Here is a 20,340-nt window from a genome sequence, read left to right as displayed (position 1 = left end):
AAATTAAAAACGGAATGACAAACGTTGTATTTTTTTGTGGAGTTTTGTTCAAGGTTTTGTTGTATAAGTGTAAAAAAATCAGAGTGTAATTTTCAATTTTTTTGAAATGAATAAATAACCTTAATATTTGAAAAAATCAAACACAAAACATGTGACTTGAATTTATGTTTCATTTTATTGGAGAATTTAATTGATATAAAGTGTTATACAACGATAATTAAATTGTTTGACACTGGAATCAAGGCTTGAATTACACTTGCTTCCAACTTGAACACCAAAATATGTGAATTCGTTTAAAAAGCAAAAACATTACTCGAATTCAGTTTAGAAAACAGCTGGGAATATCTAATTTTCTCTTGCTTGAATAAAAGTCATCACAGCGAAAACTATCGTTACTAAAAATTTGGCTCGATAATAAATATGATACAAAAATTTTAATGTATACTCCCTCGCAAGGCAATAAAGTTGCTCTATACTAAAATTGAAATCGTTGTGTTTGATCCATTTGTCTTTGAAATAAATTTTTATGTTCTTTTCAAAAAAACACTAAGGCCCTAATTTTGTAAATCACGTCACCAAAATGATATTTATGTGCAAAGCAAAAACAACATTTCACACATTATGAAAGGCAAATCAACGCTTGAATTTTTGTGCGTTTGTTTGGTTCAGAATTTGTACATAAAACAAAAACAAATTTTTGAAATGTGTTAAATGTTGTTTTTTCTTTGCACATAAATATCACTTTGGTGACGTGATTTACAAAATTAGGGCCTAAGAACACTCAAATTTCAGTTTTTCTATCATTATCCTCACAGTGTAATAATGTAGCGTTATTTTCTGAAATATTTGTTCTCAGCAATCTTGGTCTGTTGAAAATATAATGTTGCCTTTTTCGTTTAACAAACAACACTGTCACCCTAAAAAGGGAAACAATTTTACATTTCTGTCCTCATATATAGGGTAAGAATTTAGCTCCTTTTGATTTGTTTAAAAAAAAATAAAATTTTTCTAACTTTTTACATTGATTCCGAAAAGGACAATTAAAGGTGAGATTTTCAGTTCAATTTCCGAAAAATACAATTGAAAACGAGAATTTCCATTTCAATAAGCAATGACCAAATCAAAATTTAGAAAAGAGTAATGAAAAATAAGATTTTCCATTAAGAATACCGAAAATAACTATTACAAATGAAATTTTCCAGTTCAATTTCGTTAAAGAATAGTTGAAAACAAGAATTTTAGAAAATACCAAATAAAATTTTTTATTTCGAATTCAGACCAATTTAAAATGATATTTTCCTTTTTTAATTCAACAATTTCTGAAAATATTTGTGAAAGGCAAACAAAGATTATAGTGCAATGTGTTAAATAATGAATAAACATTAGTATTCTTACACATATTATTCTAAATAACATCCTCTTAGTACAATCAATCCCAATTAATTTTATCCCTATTTCGGTTTTTCAAAGTTCTAGCTCTGTTTCAGTTATAAATAATTTATCTCTTCTGGATAATTTAACATTAATATAAAGTGATAAACAACTTTGTACTGAAGAAATAATCAATACAATTCATAAAAAAATTTAATTTGTAAAAGGTTTAAATTTGTTTTATAAACATTTGATAATTTAAAAACTGTTTATGGATAATGAAATAAATAAATTTGAAACCTTTTACAATTACTGTAAAATCGTTTAAATTTATTGGAGGTTTGTTTTATGCTCTTAATTTAAATATTTAGGAGTTTTAATACCCGTAATTTCAACAAATAGATATCTGTCAGAGCTTAGTTACTTATGGAGTAAAAATATTTGGTAATTTTTACCCGTAGATATTGATTTGAAATTAATGTCAAGTTACCTTTTAGGTAAATTTATCTGCTGGGTATTTTACACCGTAGATATCTATTTGTTGAAGTTACGGGCATAAGCCGTAGATATTGATTTAAAATACATGTTTATTTCAGGTATTTTACACCATAGATATCTGTTTGTTAAAATTAAAGGCATTAGTCGTAACATTTCCCATACTTTAAAATTCAATGCCAAATTGTTGAAACTTCCGAAATAGATGAAACTTTTCAATTTAGAATGCTGTATTTAAAAATATATATATATTTTCCATCAATGTAATTTAAATATTATCCAATTTTATATTGAAAACTTAAACAATACAAATTGAAATCTAAAGTTTTTAAAATATTAGAAAAATATTTTAGATTTAGAAGATTAACAGCCTGTTTTTATAAAACTTATTATTAATTGGATTCTTTAAAATAAGGAGATATCTTATTTTCTATCAAAAGTCTTGAATATTTTAAATTTTGATATAAAAACAGATTTTTACATATTTATTTTCTTTCATAAATTAGTATAGAAAATAACAAAAACTACTCACTTTTATATATGTTGTTTTCAATAAAAAATTTACGAATCAAAAAACCAAAAAACATGGGAATACGATAAACGTATTAGCTAGAGGTTAATTATGGCATTCATAAATGAAGGAATACTTAATTCAATCGTTCGAGTTATTTCACTCGAAAGCTAAGAAGCATTCGAAATTTATTTCGATTACGGATGCGAGAATTAGCCCCCTAGAATATAAATAAACATTTGGATGAATATAGGAAGATATTTTAAGATACTTAAGGCATATGAGGGATATCAAAATAATATTTCATTTTAAAATTCGTAGGAATTTTTCTTCAAGGAAAAAATACAAATTTTGAGATATTTTGTACACAGTTCCTTAACCAAATTCTAAAACATTTTCCGCTGTATTTTGATAACTTTTTCAAAGCCTTTATATCCTCTTAGAAGATACCTTGCTATTATTTGCAGGGATTACTTTGTGTTCTAGAATTACATTGATTTTATAAAAACAGCCTGTTAATCTGGAGAAAAATTACATTGAGATTATAAGAAATAATTGTAGGATTAAAAATTGCAAATATTTTAAAAATTAAATGAAATGAAATGATAAAAATATATGATGCAGTAGAAAATTAAGCAGTAGTACATACTTGGATTTTAGAAAAAACTATGTTTACAAAGCACATAAATGACGACAATCAGGGAGATGAACCAGAGGAGGGAGATTAAAAGAATTTTTGTATAATTGAAATAATTCTTACAATTCAAAGAACATGTAATAAAAACGTTGTTAAAGTTGCTGATGATAGTGGCTGAGTTGAGACAAATGATGATATTGATGTTGTTGCTGTTGTTGTTGTTGGTGGTGATGATGCTGATGCTGTTGTTGCTGCTGTTGTTGTTGCTGATGATGATGATGTTGTTGTTGGTGGTGGTGCTGCTGCTGCGGCTGTTGTTGCTGCAGCTGATGATGGTGGTGGTGGTGGTGATTATGTTGATTTACAGTTTGAAGTGATGATGTTGATGGAGGATGAACAACAGCAACAGCTGGAGGAGTGGTTACAAACGATGGTTGTTGTAGATTTAATGATACCGATGATGCTGAGGATGGTGACGATGAGGAGCCTGACGCGGATGATGTCGATGATGAAGAAGCTGTACCAGCAGCAATATTTGTAGTGTTTGTTGTTACTGTTGTATGCATTTGTGTATGATGATGATGATGATTGTGGTGATAATTTTGAAAATCCATTGCTATTGTGCCACCATTGGGGGCGTTAACGAAATTAATGGTTTGTGGTGTAAATGTTGTTGTATTATTATTATTGTTGTTGTTGTTATTGGCGCTTGTGGTTGTTGCAGTACCAGCTGCATTTGAGACATTTGTTAAACACGCTGCGGATGCTGTTGCATTGCCAGCCATTAACACCAGCGATTGTTGCGGTGCTGCTGCTGGCATTGGTGGTGGGGGAGGCGGAGGCTGTGGTCGAACATTGGCAGCAGCAGCTGCGGCTGCAACAGCGGCCACATTATACAGATGGCGCTGTTGCTCATTCGAATACAATAATTGATTTTGCTGCGTTTGCTGCTGCTGTTGTAAATACATCTGTTGGTCATAGAAATCTTGATATTGTTGTATTTGCTGCTGCTGTTGGGCTTGATGGTAGTAGTTTTGTATCTGATAATGTTGTTCGAATTGTTGCTGCAATTGTAATTGCATTTGTTGATGATGATATGCATCGGACAACATAGTTGTTGCAGCTGTTGCCACAACTGCAGATGTTGCAGTATTTGTATCATTTTTATTAACTACACTACTAATGCCTGGGCCTGGACCTGGTGGTGCTTGCAATGTTGCTGCCGAGGACGAGGAAGCCGACGATGTTGCTACTGTTCCAGCTGTTGTATCTATCTGTTGCTGGCTGACATACCCATAAGAAAACGAACCAGTTGAAGAGGTCAGTGATGAGGCTGCGGATGTTGTAGTAGGTGTTGCTGAAATTGCCGATGAAACCGATGTTGTTGAAAGTGGTGACGTTAAATTACGTTGTGTTGCCTCTGTCCCAGTTGTATTTATGATATTTTTACTACATGACGGCCCTTCAAAGAGTACTACTACATTTGACGGATTGCTATTTGCGTTGTTTACGTTGTTGTTGTTGTTGCTATTGTTGGTGGCAGGATTTGTTATTGATGCTGTTGTTGCGGATGATGTCGTTGGTCCAGCTACATTATTGCTTGTACTTGTTGCAGCTGCATTTGCTACTGCTGCTGCATTAACTGCTAACATGGTTGCTGATGATGTTGAAGAACTTGCTGCAGCTGCTGATGCGGCTGTTGTTGTAGCTGCCGCTGCGACTGTTCCTCCTGATGTTCCTACTACTGCTGATGCTACTGTGGTCAAACTATGTGAATCAAGTCTTTGTCATTTAGCATTGCTTTGGAGGGCGGCATTTATTTGTGTCCACAACTCTTTTTTGCATGATTTTGATCTAAATACCAGTCAAAATAAATAAAAAATATGTTGTATATTTAAAAAAAATAATTTTTTTTAGTTAGTTTCATTAAATCTTTAAAAACTAATGTAAATAAAGTAAAAAAATGTGGAAATTAAATGATAAAAAATGTTCTGAATTGTTTCCTTTTTAAATATCTAATTTAATATTTCCTTAAAGAACAAATTAAATGAACATAAAACCGTAGCCATCTTACCTTTTAATGGATTGCAACCAATCCTTAAACTGAGCACTTCCTTCGGGTGTTATTTGGAATGCAGCACGAGCCGCCACAATAATACTAGCGAAATCTTCATAATCGGCTGGTGTCAAATGATATAATTTCTGATGGATACATTGAATATACCTGCAAAAGGAAATAAAATCAGGACATTAAAACCTAAAAGATCCACAATTTATTAGAAAAAGCTTCATACATTTGTTGACATTTCTGCACCAGAGGCGTTAGAGCCGATCTTAAATGTTGCATGACCAACTGATGATTATTACGGCCCAAATAGTGAGCCGATTCAATGGCCACATCATGCAATACGAACGGACTAACTATTGAGTTGACAGCACAAACACAGAATTGATGCAGATACTGCGAACCCAATTTCTTGGATATTCTTAAAAGCCATTTAACATCTTCGCCGTAGGGTGGATTGCGGGCATATTTTGCTTGTGGGCGATCATCGTGAACTCGTCTTGCTAAAGTTTCCATGGCTAACATGCCAACATTGTAGGCGGCCAATAAATAGCGTAATTGAGCGGGTCTGTGGAAAACAAACACGTAATTAGGTTTAAACAAAAGTAACGTATAGAAAAACTTACGTAAACTGATGAGGATGTCTTTGACGGTTTGCTTGCTGCTGCTGTTGTTGTTGTGGTGGCGGTTGCATCTGCTGATGGTGTTGCCCAGCATGACCCATATTGTGTGGTGGTTGCTGATGTTGCATTTGCTGCTGAGGCTGTTGCTGCGGTACTTGCACAAATGGATACACTTGCTGTTGTTGCTGCTGATTGGCACGCATTTGTTGATGAGCCATAGCAGCCATTGCAGCTTGTTGGGCAGCCGGGTGCTGCGCAGGTGGTGGTCCTTGTTGTCCGTAATAGACAGCCGCTGCAGCTGCTTGCATGCTTGGTGGCTGTGGCATTTGTGGTGGTCCAGTTGCTGGGACGGGAGGACCTTGTGGTGGTGGTGGCACAAATGCTGTTGGTGGTGGTCCACATTGCATGGCGGCTGCTTGGTAAGCAGCCTGAGGTGGCATTTGGGGAAATGATCCGCCCTGTTGAGCCGGATGTACGTAGGCCTGTGGAGGGGCGTTGGCACCATTGGGCGCTTGGTTGTTGGGTCCTCCGGGTGCTTGCTGCGGTGGAGGATAACCCGGATATGCTTGTGGTGGTGGTGGCCCGGGCGGTGGTCCTTGTGGCAAATACATGGGTATTTGATTGGTCGGATACTGTAGATTGTGGTGATAAATACCTTGACAAAAGCCATAAGGATTATAGGGCGATAAGCCGACAGGAGCCAATGTTGGCACCTGCTGTTGAAATGCAGGAGGTGCTGTTGTCACCACCACCTGACCAGGCTGTTGGGGTCCTCCAGGTCCACCAGGTGGTCCTTGTAAGGGAGGTCCCACCATAGCTTGTTGATTTGCAGCAGCTTGTTGTTGAGCAGCCGCCTGTTGCATTTGCATTTCATGATGCTGATGAGATTCTATAAGGGCCGATAAACTAACAGCGGCCGAATGATCCAAATGATCATCATGCTCATGTTCTCCACTGTTGGGAGTATTGCGCATATACAATTCGTACCAGTAGCGTGCCACCTGAAATAGTACTTCCGGATAGACACCTCCGCCTTTCGCAGCATTTTCCACGGTAATGCAGGCTCTTTCCAGCATATAGTCACTTTGTTCTTTACACTGAAGTATGGCTCTCTGGATCTCATTGGGATTTAAAGCGGCAGCATGTGGTAGCACCGAAAGGGCCAGCTCAGCAGCTGGATAATTACTATCCCAGCCACGAGATGCTCTATCGGCCATATTGGCAGCTTCGGGTGGTGTTAAATGTCCTTCCCAAGTATCTATTAAGAAACTAATGGCCGGTGCACCGATTTCCATGGCCTGGCCAATAATCCATGAGACATGAGAAGAATAAGTACGTGACAACCAATTGGGACTGACACAATTGTGTAAACCCAGTGCATAAAGACCCAATTGAAAGGCGCACATGTGCAGGCCACGATGTGGACCATGGTGGTTGTGATTGGCAGTAGCTTGAGTGAACAAAGATGTTGAACTATTTCCTCCCGCCTTAACTAACACCGTCTTGGCCAGTTCAAACATAAAGTGTGCACTGGCTTCTGAGGGTTGATTGGGTATAGAGGGATAGGCCCGTTTTCCTTTATATCTTAAATCCTTGACACGTGTAGTGGTAGTTTGCTGGGATCCCATTGCCACATTCGAGGGTATACCTTGATTATTTTGCGACTGTGTTAAGTGAGAGGGGTTGGCTGGTGAGGAGATATTCATGCCTGCCATATTAATTTCTAATTCGGCACTGGTCGAACTGGTAGGTCTACTGTTGCCTCCGACAGAGGCATAATCTGGTGGAAACATTTCCATATTGCCAGCTGCATTGTGGACTGTACCATGCAAACCATGTCTATTATTGTAATCCTCGTTTTGTCGATTCGTAGAATTGGCTGGTGTTCTTACAGGAGGATTATTCGAATAATATGTCGGCAGTAGTTGGGTCTTAAGGAGAGTATGTATTTCCCGGTCCAACAGTTTCTCCATAATCTTAGCGATTTTATGAGGTTCATCTTTGTAAAAGTATAACAGAGTCAAAGCCAATTCTCCCCTCTGTCTCCGTGTACCCTCACACAATAAAGGATGTTCGGCCTCGGAAACATTCGCCTTCAATCCCAGCGCTGCTACGGCAGCCTCAAAACCTAGATTCTCATCGGTTACGGGTCTATAAATACTCATGGAGCGTATACGTTGATCTTTCATCGACACCGAAGGCATAACCAAAGCATCAAAAATGTACGAAGCTAAATTGATGGGCAACAAAGCTTCTCCTCGCGATTTAAATGTGCCGTTGCGTAACCTTTCGGCTCTGTCTCTAATAACCTCTAGTTCCGGTTCATCTATGGGTATTTTCTTGAGTAGAGCTAAAATATCTGCCTCCTGGTTGGCCAGTTTAACTTCCAATGGTTTCGTTGAGGCCGGTGGTCTGGGCATTTCCAAAGCAAATATACAAATGCGAAAACCTATGTGATAGTGTTCCGAATTTTCCGACAATACCGTGCATAGAAAAGCACATTTTGTTAGCGTTGCTGATGCCAAGACTGTTAAATGGTGCGATATAGGATTGATATTCTTATTCTTTCCTTTTCTCTTCGGAGCCGGCGGCATTTCCATCATTAAATTGGGTGGATTATCTAGCATTTCCTCGGCCAGGCGAACAGCCAAGATGCAGGCTTCTCTGCCATGACCATGGGCATGTAAACCCTCAGCTCTGGCTAGTAAAATATCCCAAGCATCATCCGATGGACGAACATTGGAAAAAATGTGAGGTTTTTCTGCAGTCGTTGGTACTGAAGCTGCATTGGCCTGTGCCGAAGTCGAAGGACCCGTGTATACAGCAGGTTGTATGGCTGCTGTTGCCAAGGGCACAGATTTACTACCACTAACACTAGCATTACCGCCGGTGGCAGCAGGGGTTTCATTTGTGACCGCTATTTTGTTACTATTACTGCTGGCCTTAATTAAAGCCGCTCTAGCAGCCGCTGATGTGCTTGGTACAGGGGTTGAATCCTCATTAGATCGACGATTATTAATGTCTTGCGATACAAATTCATCACTCGAAGAGGAAAACGACTCATCTTTTGATAGACGTCTGGCATCGTTGACACTCAAAGGTTTCACCATGTCTAAGTTTGGAGTTTCCGAGCCCGCTGCTATTAATAGAGAGGATGATGAAGAGTTCGATGATGCTGAGGAAGAGGAGGAGGTGGAATCAGAAGATGATTGTGAGGATAAAGTAGCCACAATTGCAGCCTTGTTTGTTGGAGTTGTGGGTAAAGAAAATCCTATTTTGCCAGTTGTATCCTCTAAACCATCCGGAGATGAGACATCGAAGGATTGCTGAGAATCCGATTGGGATAAGGTGGATATTGTTGGTTTGTTGTTAGCAAATTTGGCTGGATTTATACTACGACCATCAGTGTCAGAGGCGCATAAATTGTTGCTACTGCTATCGCCACCGAAATCATCGTTTTCACAAAATCCCTCACTGCTGGCACTCGAACGATTGCCGTCATTACCTGCAGCTACACTAACCAGACCAGCGAGAGGTACTCGAGGTAAATCTTGCGCTGTTACCACTGAAGCGGACGTAGATTGAGCCTGGGCCGAAGTTGAAGGTCGATTCTCGAGGGCCATAGAACTGTTGCCACTAGCTGCTGCAGTGGCGACCTTATGCTCTAAACTGCTGGCTACATTCTGTAAACCACTACCTCCAGCACTACCCGAACCAGAAGCTGCTACTGCTGGCACTTCAAGACCTTGATGTAAACGGGCATGCACACTGTCACTCGAAGAATTACTGGAATTATTACTAGATGATATATAAAATCGTTCCCGAAAGGGCCTCTCCAGTCTCTGTTTAAAGCTACCGTGTTGATTGTGATCCGACGATGTGCTTATATAGTTATAATGTTTATTATTGGCCATTAAAGCCTGTGTGGCATTCAACTGACCACCATTTGTGGTTTCACACTTGTTTTCTGCCAACTTAAAACATGTAAAGGGGGAGTAGTAAATGGGATTCGTTTCATGTGTATGTGTTATGCCAGCTATGGGATACTCTTCCCAATCTAAATAACAGGCCTCAATGGCCGGCTTAAAACCCACAAACATCTCTGCATCCGATCTCATATTCTGCTGATGTTTATTATTATAAGAGGGCATTATGCGACATTTAACTACCCGATCCAAGATTTTCAAATGCCAGGCTGTAAACTGGGCATGCAACATGTCGCGTTCGTCTGGTGCCAAGCCGGGATTTAGAGCAGCCAAACGCCACAGTACTACTATCTCATCGAATAGAGATGAACAGGCATGCTCAATTGCTTTTGAATTGGTATGTGTGCTAGAATGTTTACCACCACTGTGACCATGAGAACCCATCATTAAAGAGAGTTTGGTCTGATACCACCACAACAATAGCTGATCGCAAGCCATACATTGTTCGGTGATGATTTCTAAGAGCCGCACAGCATTACGATCGCAACGACGATACATTTCACGTACTATGGAGAGTAAATTCCACATACCTTCGGGTTCTCGACCACGCAACGGTCGTAAAAGTGAACTCCATTCTGTGGCAGCCGGTGGGGCGGAATTTGTTAAGTAATTTACATCACTGTAAACCATGGGTGCCGGCATAACAAATTTTATTAATATCCTCTTAATATTCTCATGCAATGTCTTCTCATCCAAATACCAATTGGTTTGATCATTTATGGATGCACCTGCCGTGGGATCGGGAGCGCCGCAAACTGTATTTATGGCAGTTGGCTGCTCACTTAATAATTCATCCAATAAACGTTGAGCTGTGGGCAGAATTTGTTGTGGCAGTTCGCTAATTAAATACTGAGCAAACTTTTGCAATTGATCGCGTTGCAAACGAGTCAATGATTCGGAAACAGGAGCCCTTAAACACACCTCCAAAGCCTAAAGCAAATAATTGTTATGCCAAAACATAAAAGAAAAACAGCAAAAAAAAAAAGAAACAATGAATAATAATTAAATAACCCAAATGACACGCAAGCCGGGCAAACAAAATAGTAATAATACAAAAAAAAAAGCAATTGTTAATGCAAATGTAAAACTTACACAATGTATTCGATGTAAACAAACGGCCACAACGTGTGAACACCAGTATGCCGATGAATTGCATGTACAATTACATGACGATATGCGTCGACGATCAAATGTAACGGCCACATTATAATTCTGGCTTGGTGTTGGACACACTACCGTAGCGGATAAATGAAAACCTGCAATGAATTCATTATGGTTGAGGTAAAGAGTTGAATAATATGTAAAATTGTATGTATATACAATATGTATGCACGTACATATGCATGTACATATAAAAAAGAAGGGGGTTAATATGTAAGTGGAAATGCATTCTTGTTTATTACCTATTTGTAGGGGTTCCTTAACGGCTCCTGTTTTGAATAATTGATCACCACGATTAAACTCATCTGATGAACTATTTGCTAGACATGAATATAAACGTATGTCTTCTTCATTGTCCGGAAAACTCCAAAATGCAATACGCAATTGCAGTTGTTCCGGTACGGGTGGATAGACATGCTCCACCAATTCAAAGGGTATAAAGGAGGCAACACATTTGGCCGCCAATTCTGTGAGTGTTGAGACTTCTGAAAGATAAAAAATAGAAATAAGAAATTAAAAGTTTATATACATTAGATTTAGATTATTTATAAAAAAAATTATCCGAATGACAAACTTATATGTACCCTTGCCACTCATGGTGAAGGTTATAACAAGGGATATCAAATTGAGTCACTAAAAGGGCCAGACAATTTTGGAAAAAATTAAACCTAAGTTTCCACTGTTTTGTCAATATAAACTTTTTATATCGGTAAAAAAAGTTATACGTGTCCCGGCGTTTCGCTGTGTCAGGTCCAGGAATCGAGATATATCGATTTGAAGTTAGTTTGTATCGTATAGGGAAAATTTTAATTTTTTCTGCCTTTTTCATGCATTTTGACCATCTAAATGTCCGAATATCGCAAAATTATGTTCAGTAAAGTTGTTAAGCTCAACGTCGGCTACATCATAGCCGATTTAAGCTGTCGCACAGTGTTATGTTCTTATTTTTTTTGTTAATATTTTTGTATTTTGACCTATTAATAGAATATTGGAAGAGTTTCCATTGTATTGTCAACCACTGTAGGGTTCATTGAAGATTCATTAAAAATTCCATTAATTTTTAAACATTATTTTTTGCCAATATAAACTATAAATAAGAGAGAGAGAGAAATTAACAAATAATTTCTTCACTCGTATTCATTTTACGCCTTAAAAACTAACAATTAAAACTAAATACCATAAAATTAAAGTTATTAAAAACAGACAGACAAATGATGACAAAGGATGGGAATACATACAGGCAGGAAGACTGACAAACAAATTGCCAAAATAAATAAAAACAATAACAAAAAGTAGATCCCTATTCCAAAAGACTTGTTTTGTTATTGTTGTTGGTGGTTGTGATTATGATGGTATGAAAAGAAAGTGTTTCTGTTATTGTTTTTAAAAGGTTATTAAGTAAAAACATGCAAAAAACCTCAGACAAAATACACACATTGTACTACAGAGTTTTTGAAACAAAAACAAAAACCAACAAATGTCATGCACACATGCTAAATGCACTTGCTGGGATTTCAGTTGAGGGATGAAGGAGGGGGTAATGAAAACGATAAAGGGAAGTAAGTAAAAATAACAAGAAGAGGGGACAAAAAATCCAGACATACTGGCACCGTTATTATTGTCTCATTCGACTTACGCATACTTTAATAACAAAAAATTACTCAGAAACTCAACCATACATATTTACACAAACTTACTAGTATTTGTATATTAGGCTGCATCAAAAAAATTCCCTGCAGTTCATTGAACTAGTTCCGCAACGACGAATTGACCACTGAGAACAACTACTAGTGAATTTTCAACCCAAGCGCAATATTATTGACTGGTGAATTTAAAATGGGGATGTCAATACCGGTAGCCGATTGGCATACTTAAATTTATTTTCGAAAACTTAAGGCGGTTATCTGACTTTTTGTTTGTTACTGAATACGCTGGTTTAATGTACAATGATAATCATTTAACTACCATTTTAGCAAGCACAGCGAACTAGTTTCATGTAGTAATATAGCTAGTGTAAGGTTTCAAGAAAGACCTAGAATAGGCCATACGAAAACCTTATACGATTACGGAACCTCATGGATCAAGGTACTCTCCGACTACATGATAACGGAAATAATTTTCGGTAGGACAGTTCCAAGACATTCCTCCTTTAATCCAAGACCCCAATCCTCACCCATTTAATCCCTTATGATAATCACTAAATCCTCCATTCCAGCACATAACGGGATTTAAATATGTCGGTTGTTAACATTCCTCCCCCATTTAATTCCCTCTGACAATCACCTAAGTTCTTAAATGCTGTGTAAATATACCCTTTTTTCTTCTATTCCAGGACTTTCCGGCATTTAGTCTATTCCTGGATTTAACTAACAATATACATAGTTAGCATTTAGATCTTTGCTTGACTGCCCTATTCCTCAGCCATTTAATCCCCTCTGATAATCTCCAAAATAGCAAATGTTGTGTAAGAATTTATTTTTTTCTTAACATTCTGGGATCACATAAGAGAAATTGGAGATAATCTCCAATTTCTCTTAACTAGTAGAAGAATTTATCTCATTTTTTAATTCAAGCTCGTTTCGTTTGTTAACATTTAAATAACTACATCTCAACACCAGGACATTTCGAGATTTAAGGATGTAGTTTCCAGTCATTTCACATTCCATTAATGATGCAGTATGTTAACATGTTTATCGTTTCTGGAAGAGTTCCAAGAGATTATACGATAGTTATGCGGTACATAATTAGTATATCGGATCGAAAATAAAAGAGGGCATCATATCTAGTGTTACCATAGAGAGAAAGAAGTAGTTACACTACAATAATGATCAGACTTCCTCATGAATGAATCAGGCGGAAATACACCGAAAATAGAAGAGGGCACCGTCTCTAGTGTTCCCATAGAGAGAAGAACACTACAATATTGATCAGACTTCCTCATGAATGAATCAGGCGGAAATACTGATCTTTAAAGCTATAACCATTTAAAATTCAAATTGATACATTATATTGAGATAATTTCAAATGAAATTGCGAATTTCTACTTGGCATTTTCTCAATTTTAATAAAAGGTCACGGAGTCAAATCCAAGCAAGTACATAACTCTAAGAAAAGCCTAGACAGGTTGATGGAGCATTTCTATATAATATTGTGTTGGATGATTTACGATCGTTGCCCTCAATTGAGAGCGTATATGAAAATCAGAGCTCTTTATTATCGATGGAGGTGAGGGAGGAATTGATGAAACCCCCAATCAATAATTACTACAGTTTTATATTGAAGGAAATTTTGTTCAGGACTAACCAGTGGAAAGTGATCATAGGTATGAATACGGATCATTGACCAGTTAGGACTATAACAATTCGGTGGGAAATTGTGCGATGTGTCCAAGTCAGCAACTAAGGATTAGTTAGCGACAATTACACAAGGTATTGGAAGAATTTAGGGGATGTAGGCCAGAAGACATTGCTTAATTAGGGAATTAAGATGACTTTATGGTAGATAATTATTTTAGGTAATCTCCTCCCTCTCTCTTTCTTCAGACATCTTCCTCTTAACTTTTCAATCTTCCCCCTCTCTCTTTTCATTTCAGGTAACACAAAGGGACCCATTGCTTGGACCCACGTGAGCTGCTCTTCTTTACTTCACTTCGCGGCAGCCTGGAAACCTTACCTTACCTAGGTATGGGAAGGTAGTTATTTTGTTCGTTCTCCTATGGTTTCGTTCTTTGGGACTTAATTTGGGAATTTTTGATATTATCAATTTAGTTTTAACTTATCTCTCTTTTCTTTCTTTAATTCTTCTTAAAGTCATTCACAGTGGACGCATAGTTCTCAGAGTTCAAGTGTACTTTTTAACTCCTGCCATTTCCTGATCAAATTTTAAACTTTTTCTTAATACCCTATCCTATTATCATTGAAATAAACACCATTCAGACACTCGTTATCCGGGGTTTGCGCGTTTGTTTTGTCAACTGCAAAATAATAGATAGGTTTGGATAGGTCGTTTAGAAAATTAAGGAATATAGTAGGAGAAATAACGGTACTTTGTAGTACTGAATTAATCTTAATGAGATTCTATTTACAACTCATATATTGCGATCTCTGAGAAAGTTAGTGTGCCCCATTGACACAGTCGATATGAGTGTTAAGATATTTTCTATTTCAAACCTACTTAAGTACTGAATCCACAATGCTCTCACATCCTGATCTGAGGTAAAATTCTCGTGCAGTTAATACCGATTTCTTGAAGTATTCGATCTCCACACCATGTTGAAGCAGTCTACTAAACATATGTATTATTTTTTGTGCGCATAATTGTTTGGTTAAATATGTATGTATGCAAGAAAGTAAATGACTGAGTGGTGCATATTTTGGTTGAATAAATGAATGACTAAATAAATGTCTGTATGTATGGCAGGGTGTTGTGTGTAAATGTCGTTAACTTTGTTATAGTAATTTCCCAACGTCGTCGTTCATACATACATTTAAACCAACAACACAACACAGTAGAGATGAGCGATCCCGTGATTTTTGAAGAACGTCGTTCTCAGTGAACGTGATTTATAAATCACTGTTCTTTTAAACAGTGACCGAGATCACGTTTTGTCTATTTTAAACAAAATAACAATTATGTTAAGAAGAATATATTATGTATTATTTGCATTCTTAAATCTGCTCGTATGTTAACCAAAAACTAATATTTACTGATTTAAAAACGTTTTTTTTAAATAGGAAAATAACAAAATTAAGCAAATGTAACAAAATTTTAAGAGAATTAACTGATATGGTACTTAACATTTTATTTTATACACTGTGTTGGAGATAAATAAAATTATGCGCCTAAAAATAGGCTGTTGTTACCAGTGAATGTTTAAAAATATTAAATGTCGTTAACAGTTTGTTGAAATACTTAAAAGAACGACATTAAAAGTACCTGTTACTTTCTTGTTTTGTTACCAGTGATTTTTTAAAAACGTTACTAATGAATGTTGAAAGATACAAAAGAACGACATTTAACAGTATGTTGAAAAATGTGAAAGAACGATATTAAAAGTACCTGTTACTACAGTTGTTCCAGTGATTTTTCTAAAACGTTGCCTGCGAATGTTGAAGAAAATAAAAGAACAACATTTAACAGTATGTTGAAAAATATAAAAGAACGACTTAATTGTACCTGTTACTTGCAATATTCAGTAACTGTTGTTACCAGTGATTTTTCAATCACAGTGATTAAATCACAGGTATGGAAATATCGCTCATCTCTACAACACAGTAACTCAGTCACACACAGCGGCAAGCCAGCCAGCAATCATTATTATCATCATCACCATCTTTATATCAGCAACAAAGGAAACTTCATCAACACCATAAAGTAATAATAACGATAACAGCAGTAGCAGCAACAATACCTTTAGCTAAGATGTAATACTACGTCAACGATGACACGATAATACAAACAAAAAAAGATTTTGTAGTAACGTACTAGAAGAAAGCTTATACGAAAGAAAAAATATGAGAAAAATTCAAAAAGGATATGAAAGTTCTTTGTTTAACGTCATACATGGGGGGAGTGATAAAAGATAAATACAGACAGTCATAATAATGACGACGATGATGATGATGACACCGAACTATTGCCCTCAAAATGAACTTTGTAGAAAACGGTCAAAGAAATTTTAGTTTACAGAAAAACAATGAAACAATCTACAGTGGGGTCGATCGTAAAAAAGGGGGTATTAAATCTGAATCTTCTAAACTACAAGTTCGATTGCAAATTTTGAATAATCGAATCATAGATGAGGACTCTAAGAAAACGAAATTTGTGACCACCCTGTTAGAATACAAGGTAACCGCATCGTGTTAAGAAAACTTTGCACAGCTTGTAACTTGTACAAATATGAAAAGATTTCTATAAATGAAAGTGATGAGTTAAAGAAATTACTGTTTATTTTATTATGTTATACAGCTGCGGTCAAAATAATAGCACCACTACATTCATATTGTTATATAATAATATTACGTTAAAACTGTTAAATTATTTGTTGTTGTTATTGTATAAATTTATACTTAATTCAATAAACTTTCAATCATTAAAAAACTTTTGTAAATTAGATGCAATTTACCTAAGAACCTAAGAAATTCATTAGTTAAAAAAATCGATTAAAATAAACAAAAATTAACCAGGACAAAATTTAATTTAATAACAATTATTATGGTTTGTAACGTTCTTTAATTAAGTTCTTAAATATTTTTGGTTTCCTTTTACCCTTTTTGTGACTCTTGGCCATCTATTTTTAATAAAATTCTGTTTTTTAGATATCGCATCCTGTGCCACGACATTGACCTTTTAGCTTGAAACCCACATTTATATCAATTTATCATTCCATAGATCATTCCTAAGGACAAAATTTCTTTGATTTATATCTAAGTATGATTTTATCAACCATTTGGTCATATAAGATTGAATTATTTATTCCACATATTCAATATATTCTTCGAATGTTATAGTAGAAAAACCACGATCAAACTATAATTTTAAAATCTGTTATTGGTGAAACTTTTCTGAGATTTAAAAAATTTATATTTAGTTCTTGTAATGGTCAGCGAATAACTGCAACACTAGTTGCCACTTTTGACCACCCTGCAGAACATAAATACCAGATTTTCGAAACGGTGGGCCAAGAGTGTTATGATTAAAAGCGATAAGCGGTTTCGCAACCTAAAATTTTTATTTCAACGCAATGTTTTTTAAAACCATTTCTAAATATCTATAAATAGTTTTATTCTGAATTAAGCTAATTTGTATGGTCAGAAATCATAATTTTTTAAACTAGAGCTCACATACACCACTTTTTTTGTTACTAAAAAAATTAGAAAAGTAAAATTAATTTTTCTGTTTTTAATTTTATTCATTTCGATATAAATAGATTCAAATTATAATTTTATGGCGATTTTTTAAAACGAAAACATAAATGTGCTATATTTCTTCATGGCTATTCCTGTTCTCAATATAATATAAAATAAAATTTCGATAATTATATAATTAAGGTTAAAAAAAATCACTTGTAAACATTTATAATTAGAAATGCTGAGAAAATTAGATACTATTGTTGTAATTATGCTTCCAAAAATAAGGTGAATGGTGAAAGTGAGAACAGGAATAACCCTGATTATTTTGACTGCACAAAATCTGGGTATTTTTCAAAAATACAATATAATTGTTTGAAAGGTTAATATTTCTTAAAGAAAACTTTTCTCATAGAAGAAATAGAGATTAATTAACGATAAAAATATTTCCCAAGTTAATTGCTTTAAGATTATGTGGTGCTATTATTTTGACCGGCACTGTATCTCATAGTTTAAAAGATATTTAAGTCGAAATTTTTAAATTTTAGTTTTTTATCATGACATATTACACGGTATCATCCTATTAAAGATTTTATAGTTGCTTCCGTTTCCTTTTTGGAAGAGGTGGTCCACTTACGCTTTTGTCCCTTTGTTCGGTTGCTATTTAAAATCGAGAAAATCGGTCCACAAATGGCTGAGATATAAGGAAAAAACCAGGACAACCTCGATTTTTTACCTATTTTTGACTTATATCTGGATTACTAAGTCATTAATATAGACAATATGGATATCTAATGATAGATATTTCAAAGACTTTTGCAACGACGTAATAAGATCATAGTAAGTTGGCCGGCCCTATAATGGGTCAAAATCGGAAAAATAATTTTTAACCCGATTTTTTTTTCACCAAAAGTTTTTTTTTCGCTAAATATTAAAAAATTGAAAAAACAAAAAAAAAATTATTTAAATTTAAAAAAAATTTAATTTTAAAAATTTTAAATTAAAAAAACATTTTGTTTACCTATTTTATATATATTTTAAATATTAAAGATTATTAGAAATAAGAGGATATTTTTAGAAAAATTTTGGATATAAGTTATTGAAGATAAAAAACGAAAATTTCAAAATTTAAACCTAAATATCTTTTAAACTATAAGGGATAACTTAGTGACATAAAAAATAATTTCTTTACCTTCTATTTGCTTTATCACAAAGTTTCATTCATTTAAATCTGCCCATATTTCTGATAGACGGTCTGTATCTCACTTTGTATTCTAACAGTGTGGCCACAATTTAATTTTCTTAAAGCCTAAGACGATTCGTTCATACACCATTTTCGATCGACGCCACTGTGCAATGTTTCAATACTCTAATTTGTTTGAAAGTATAGGAAGACTAGTAACAAAATCTGTATTAGGAATGAAAATATCTGAATTTTTTTTTGTTCTTTTTGACAAACGAAAACCATTTTAAACAATATTAAGGATCAAATGTTAATACAACTAGGATCGATCGGTGGCCGAAATTCTACCACTTTAAAAACGCTTTTAAAGTGGTTGAAAGAATTTTGAAACAATTTTTTATATTGTGCATATCTAGAGAAAATAAGCTTTTAAACTATATATATTTCGTCAATATTGGTGGACAATAACATACTTAAAAGTGTACCACAAAAAAACGTGTAGCCTATTTATATATAAGATTAGACTATAAGAGTGAACCTCGATTTCAAAAGTCAAATGACAATCATACAAATTTCAACCCAGTTTGGACAACCTTTATGAAATTCGATGTAAAAATTAAATTAGAATTGAATGGATGCTTTATCGCCAAAAGTTAAAGCATATTTAGTTAATCCACTTAATGATTATAATTTCCATCCATTCCTTGATACGCATTTTAAATCTATCAATTCTTGGGTCTTATTTAAAAATAAATTAAAACTTTTGTTCCGAATATTATAACAAACACTTTTAGCTGAATTTTTATTTTATTTTTTTACCCAAAAAAGTATTTAAAAAAAATTATAAATTAAAGCGGGAACAGCTTTTGTGTTTGAATTTTAAAAAAATGACACACTCACATTTTCTAGATATGTGGGTTATGAACAACAACAGACAATAGATACAGATAAGTAGATACATGTATGATACCACATGATATTAATATTGATATCATTATTATTCTTCTCTTTTTTTCAAAAGGGTTTATATGGAGAGAGAGTGTAAGTGTGAGTGTTTTTTTGAATTGTCCATGTACATGTGTCTGATGTGCATGTTTCGCTAATTTTTATAAAACCAGCGACAACAATAAACCTCATGTTGTTGTCATTCAACCATTCATACATTTTTAATACACCAACAACATAAACACACACTTCACATCACTACTCTAGTCTACTACCTGTTTGATAAATAATGACAACAATGCAAATTACAATACAATAACAAGAACAACAACAACAACTGCAACAAAAATAGCAACAGCAAAAAAAACCAACAGCAACAACTAACAACAACAATGATTGCAATCAACTGAAAAGGGTCACTTGTATGAATGAGTGTGTGTGATACACTTATTTTGTTGTTGATGGTTGATAGTTGTTGTTGCTGTTGCCAGCTAAATTTACTAGTGTTGGTTATG

The 20,340-nt window shown here is 34.9% G+C and overlaps 2 protein-coding genes across 2 annotated transcripts in view; both read right to left on the bottom strand.

Annotated features, from left to right (window-relative positions):
- Window positions 1-2,487: 2,487 nt before the first annotated feature.
- Dora (Dorado) overlaps window positions 2,488-20,340 on the bottom strand; it is a 35,877-nt gene continuing 18,024 nt past the window's right edge. Inside the window, exons 2-7 of the mRNA XM_065508422.1 lie at window positions 11,092-11,334; window positions 10,781-10,944; window positions 5,706-10,618; window positions 5,309-5,647; window positions 5,089-5,238; window positions 2,488-4,868 (exon numbers count right to left, since the gene is read on the bottom strand). Of these exons, the coding sequence (XP_065364494.1) occupies window positions 4,802-4,868; window positions 5,089-5,238; window positions 5,309-5,647; window positions 5,706-10,618; window positions 10,781-10,944; window positions 11,092-11,334 (5,876 nt within the window). The 3' untranslated portion in view covers window positions 2,488-4,801. The remainder of the gene's footprint in view (window positions 4,869-5,088; window positions 5,239-5,308; window positions 5,648-5,705; window positions 10,619-10,780; window positions 10,945-11,091; window positions 11,335-20,340) is intronic.
- Window positions 3,167-4,666, bottom strand: LOC135958420 (transcription factor mef2A-like). Its single transcript, XM_065509324.1, has one exon. The coding sequence runs from the start codon at window positions 4,664-4,666 to the stop codon at window positions 3,167-3,169; it is 1,500 nt and encodes a 499-aa protein (XP_065365396.1).

The sequence above is a fragment of the Calliphora vicina genome, chromosome 4 (assembly GCF_958450345.1).
Source record: "Calliphora vicina chromosome 4, idCalVici1.1, whole genome shotgun sequence".
Lineage (NCBI taxonomy): Eukaryota > Metazoa > Arthropoda > Insecta > Diptera > Calliphoridae > Calliphora > Calliphora vicina.
This window is presented reverse-complemented; position numbering and strand designations above follow the sequence as displayed.

Excerpts from the sequence above, each read along its gene's own strand:
- LOC135958420 (XM_065509324.1), bottom strand. The coding sequence starts at position 4,666 with ATGTTAGCAGTTAATGCAGCAGCAGTAGCAAATGCAGCTGCAACAAGT.